Source organism: Octopus sinensis, linkage group LG3, assembly GCF_006345805.1.
Source record: "Octopus sinensis linkage group LG3, ASM634580v1, whole genome shotgun sequence".
In the NCBI taxonomy this organism is placed as follows: Eukaryota; Metazoa; Mollusca; class Cephalopoda; order Octopoda; family Octopodidae; genus Octopus; species Octopus sinensis.
Genome location: NC_042999.1, coordinates 46,394,660 through 46,400,659, shown reverse-complemented (window position 1 = coordinate 46,400,659; position 6,000 = coordinate 46,394,660). Strand labels below are relative to the sequence as shown.

General features: G+C 34.7%; 1 protein-coding gene across 1 annotated transcript in view; it reads right to left on the bottom strand.

Moving 5' to 3' along the window:
* The window catches only part of LOC115209447 (protein inturned-like), a 156,177-nt gene that overhangs the window by 122,300 nt on the left and 27,877 nt on the right, over positions 1-6,000 (bottom strand). Inside the window, exon 6 of the mRNA XM_036500960.1 lies at positions 2,954-3,043. Coding sequence (XP_036356853.1) covers positions 2,954-3,043 — 90 coding nt within the window. The remainder of the gene's footprint in view (positions 1-2,953; positions 3,044-6,000) is intronic.

The following is a 6,000-nucleotide window of genomic DNA, read 5'->3' as shown; positions in this document are numbered from 1 at the left end:
TAGTCTATTCTGTTTTGTCCAGCGCAGCTGTGAATATATGGTTATTAAGCATGTGTGGTGTAACACTATACAAAGTTCATTTCAAAGATGGAGTAGGTGAATCAATAGTCTGCATTTCTTCTGGTTGTGCTTTTGATCCTTTCGGAGCTCAATAAATACTAGTCCACTACATTAGTAAATTCTTCTCTCCCCCCTCTTTCTCTCTCACTCTCTCTCTTTCTCACTCTCTCTCTCTCATTCCGGAAGAATCAGCTTTAATCAGATCTCGAGAGGGACGGGCCCCATCAGCCTTAGGCACCCTAGATATACCATATACCATAACGGCACCCCTACTATTTTATCAAGAGTTGAAGGTCAATGAAAGGATATGTGTGTATGTATAGGCGCATATCAGCTCTTAATGTTTTCTACCTTAAATAGATATAGAACTCAAATAGTTAAATAGTTATATAACTAGGTTTATTTATAACAGTACATTTGATTATAAATAAACAACATTTCCTGATTCATGGTAGCGAATTGAAAGGGTTAATTTATATTTTAAATCAGTTTCACAGTTTCACTGTCTCCCATTTGCTGAAGATATAAAAACTAAGCAGATAACGACCTCTCTTCGAGATTTGTCCTTTCTTACATACTCCTCGATTCTCCTTTCCTTCCTTTTTATTGTTTTATATAATCTCCAGCTCACAGAATTCTCCTAATTAAAGCTTCTTCCATGAAATGACATTTTCCCTGCTACCTCCATTGTCTTGTAAGATATGCAGTTGCGTGTTGGTTTTCCTACTGTTCGGTTTTAATCCAGATTTTCCGATTTTGACTTAGAAGTATTAGATCATATTAAGGGTTAGAATTAGATTTAAGATTAATGCTAAATTTAAATTAGATATCGTTAGGTGGGTTTCGATAAATAGATTCGTGAGTTTATAAGCAATGAATACTGATCACTGTTAAGATTTTGGCAAATACTTATAAAGTAGATTTTTCTATACAATTCAGAACTATAAAACTTGACGATAAATCTAACCAACTCAAAATTTAATATGATTATTAATGATTATTCAAAAATGTTCTCAAAAGAAGCTACTTTTATATGCATCACGCAACACTTTGGAATATATCCATATTGGAGTGGTTTGAAATATAACTACCATCCCATTCAAATCCCAGAAAAATAACTTCATGACATTGATTTTAACCCTTTGCTTCTCTTGTGTGTCCCGAGTGATAAACAAAGAAATATTTCTCTGGCTTCCATGCATCATATATGGTGCACAATCTCAAGTTTTTTCAGTAACTTGGAACTTATGAAAGGAAAGCTTTATATAACTCGGAACGTATGAAACATGGGCTAAATAACAGTCTAAAAACAAGAAAGGACGTTTAGGGCAAATTTATGAAAATGCTTCGGAGCGGCAAAGTGTTAACAACGAACCAGAACCCTGTACCAATATGTTAGACATAGAATATAAAGTTCGCCTCACCAAATATGCATACAAACCCTATCATCACTGGCACATTAATTACCTATTTATTATAATTCCCTTGCGCCCCATTCTCACGTTCTCATTTACTTCTTCTTTGGTATTTTTATTATAAGTCTTTATTGTTCATCGTCAGTAAGATGAACAAAATTCTTAGCAGCATTTCGTCCGACATTACCTTCTACGTTCAAACTCCGCACACAAATTAATTAAGTTGAAGGATATCACTGACTATCTAAACTCGAGATCAGAGATGTTAACAAGATGTATGCATCTAGACAAATTTCTTTTATCAAACTGAAAAGCCCTCCCTCTCACAAAGTTCGATACAAATTAGCAATTCGCCTATTCAAGTGCTAGCCATGGATTTTTACATTCTCTCGATACTCTAAATTGAAACTGTAAACTTCCATGTTCAATACTGACTCACATACTCACAAATATAAAACTCATTTCGTCTCTCTTAGCCATATGCACTTAATATTAGCAATATTTGTTGTATTTCGGAATGGTCATTTTGCCATAGTCGACTTCAGCAGAATTTGAACTGAGAACATAGGAGGCGGACGAAATGCCACTAAGCATTTTTTACCCGGCACAGTGACGATTCTGCCAGCTCGCTGCCATCTTGACAATAATAATAATAATAATAATTAGCAATATTCTTCCTTTAAAATTAGAACATTTTCTGACAAATCCTCGTGTGATAATTAAACGCTATCCTAGCTTCCAAGAACAGAATTATCCTCATTTAGGTTCGAACGTTTCTTCTTTTTTCACATGTATTCCCGTACATTCTCAATGAGTAGCCATATTACAAGGGCTTGAATGATCGCTGGATTGTACACGCAACACCTAATTTCAGATATAAGAGGGTAAGAAGAATATAAAGCGTTTCTAGAATGATACCTGCAGCAGCTCACTCATAACACCTGTATTTATTAAATGATTATTAATTCATTATAGTTGAATTGAGTGCATGGTTTTGGGGGGTTTTGGCTTTTTTAACTGATCCTGTAAAACTCTCTCTCTATCCCAATGTGCGCGTGTGTGTGTGTATTTACAATTATATTACCCAGATACATACATATATATATACATACATATATATATATACATACATACATACATACATGCATGCATACATACATACATACATACATACATACATACATACATACATACATACATACATACATACATACATACATACATACATACATACATACATATGCTGGGGTGAGTATTTAAAACAAATAGACTTTCTGTTGAATAATTAGATATATTCGACATTCCCAAGAAAACAATGCTGGTAGTGAAAACGACAGAATATATGAATTAATTAATTATATAGCTAATTAATGAATTAATTAATTACAAAGTTAATCGATTAATTAATTAATTATATATCCAATTAATTCATTAATTAACGTAAGACAAAATATGAATGATAGAATATCGAAACTTACAAATCTGTTGGCAGCACTAACAAAAGGGTACTGTTGTCGTCTTTGTAATATGATACGTTGATCAGCTGATGATGGTACACCAGATTTGAACTGTAAATAGATACAAGGGGATATTGCTTCACCGTAATAATAATGATGATGATGATGATAATCATTTCAAATTTTGGGAGAAGTGGGGTTAGTCGATTACATCGTCCCCAATGTTCAACTGGTGCTTATTTTATCGACCCCGAAACGAAAAAAGGCAAAGTCGACATCAGCAGAATTTGAACTCAGAACATAGGAGACGGACGAAATGCCGCTAGGCATTTTTCCCGGCACGGTGACGATTCTGCCAGCTCGCTGCCATCTTGACAATAATAATAATAATAACAATAATAATAATAATAATAATAACAATAATAATAATAATAACAATAATAATAATAATAATAATAACAATAATAATAATAATAATAATGGTAATAATAATAAAGGTTTCAAATTTTGTCACAAGGGCAGCAACTGACCACGTCATCTCAAATTACTTGATCTTGTGCCTTAATTAGAAATAATTATTATTTGAAGAGGTGAGCTAGCGGACTGTAAAAGCATTGGGAAAATTCTGTAGTGTTTGTTCTGATAATTTACATTCTGAGTTCAAATCTCACTGCGATCATCTTTGCTTTTCTTCCTTTTGGGGTTGATAAAATAAACTACGGTCAAATACTAGGCTCACTAGCATTTCGTTTGAAGCACTAACACAGTGTAGTGTGCTGTGTCGCTCTGGTGCATCACAAATTGTAACTTAGAGATACTCTCTTTACTCTTTTACTTGTTTCAGTCATTTGACTGTGGCCATGCTAGAGTACCGCCTTTAGTCGAGCAAATCGACCCCAGAACTTATTCTTTGTAAACCTATTACTTATTCTATCAATCTCTTTTGCCAAACCACTAAGTTACGGGGACATAAACACACCGGCATCGGTTGTCAAGCGATGTTGGGGGGACTAACACAGACACACAAACACAAATATACTCACACACACACACACACATATATATATATATATATATATACATATATACGATGGGCTTCTTTCAGTTTCCAACTACCAAATCCACTCACAAGGCTTTGGTCAGCCCAAGGCTATAGTAGAAGACATTTGGCCAAGGTGCCACACAGTGGGACTCAACCCAGAATCATGTGGTTGGTAAGCAAGCTACTTACCACACAGCCACTCCTGCACCTATATACCAAGGACTTTTAAATATATAATTTGAGGTTTTAGAATATCCATGTTGATGGATGAGCATTGTGAAAAATGCTTTATGCCCAATTTTGAATGACTTATAAAACATGGGAAACCATCAATTTTTTACTTTTATATAAAATGTTCCACAAAGTCAAAAGCATTGAAAACAACAACTGTGATGGATCTGCAAATTCGCCATGTAATTCCATAATTTGGTTACTTATGTAATGTTTGAAAACACCAGAATTTTGAGGTGCAGAGCATTTTGAGGTCAGTCTGTTTTGCTGAACCCACAGCATGCTGGCTCGATCCACCTGCTGGAATTGCAGATATCCTTCAAGTTGACTATGGTTACATCAAGGTGGCTGAGCATCAGGAAGTATGAGCTTTGGAATGGTAATGCTAACTGAAATCAAGCTAAAGCTTGATCAACCCTGACAGCGTTAATTGGGTGAGGCTCTCTAATTGTTAAGAAACCCAAAATACCCAGTGACCCAAGGAAGCTTCACTGATGATGTGACACAGATGTCTCAGAATGATGTATGGAAAAACATATAACATCAAATCTGTTATAACAACCAGTTAATTATTTTCTTTGCAATTAAGTAGTTTCAGTTAATGTTATTGAGATTTTTCCAGTTGTTTGTTTAGAAAAATAGATTGGTGCAATGAAGGATGAAATTGAACGATTATTTGATTTGATCTAAATAAAGTGATTCTGGAATCTTCACTCTCCATAATCAGTTTAAACGACAGAAGCCAAGACTTCATGTTTACAAACAATCGATATTAAAAGAGTCAAGTATATTCAGCTTATACTTATTTCAAAGAATTCAAGACTATCAAAGTTCAGATTCCGGTGTAATTTTATCTTATTTTTAATTATGTGATAAAATTATTCAATAAATGAATCTTTAATGTAGATGAAACTTGTAAAAATATAGTTTTAAATGAAACCATGAATAGATGCAGTTCTATTGCTTTCACTATCAACTATATTAGCTTTTGATTGAAGCAATTAAAATTTTCTTAACTTGCATGACCTTGCCTGTTATCTTTGAGTAATTCAAAGTGAGTGATGAAAGTTATCGTCAGAACGTAAGAATCTGGTTAAGCTTGGGTAATTAAAGAATATCAATTGAAAATTAAAAAATCTCATAGCAGAGAAGTCAAAGGATAGTCATGCACTTACATAGCAATAAGCAAATAGGTTATATTGGGTATATCTATACAAAATACACTGCGAGTAAAAAAAGTAAAACGCTTTAATCTTGTTTTATTATACAAGCCATATATACGAAACCAGAGTTAGCAAATGCAAGTGCTCACTCAGCTTGCTGAGAGGGAAAACTCCCCACAGTGTTTACCAACCATTTTACCTAATGATATCTCAGGAAAATATCTTTATTTTTTATGCGACCTTTTCAAGCCTAGCCAGGCTCATGGGGCTCGGTTTCTCTGTTTCTATGGCATATGTGTCCCCCCGCCCAGCTGGATGGGACACCAGTCCATCGCAGTGTTACTCAAGAAACAGGAAGAAAGAGTGAGAGAAAGTTGGGGCAAAAGAGTACAATAGAGGTGGCCACCACCCCCTGCCGGAGCCTTGTGGAGCATTTAAGTGTTTTCACTCAAAAGACACACAACGCCTGGTCTGGGAATTGAAACTGCGATCCTCCGATCATGAGTCCGCTGCCCTAACCACTGGGCCATTGCACCTCCACATCTCAGGAAAATACTATGCAAAAATTTTTATATACCCCTTTTTTTTTTCTTATAAAGCTAAATTTCGTAAGTAAATCATTAAAATGTTTG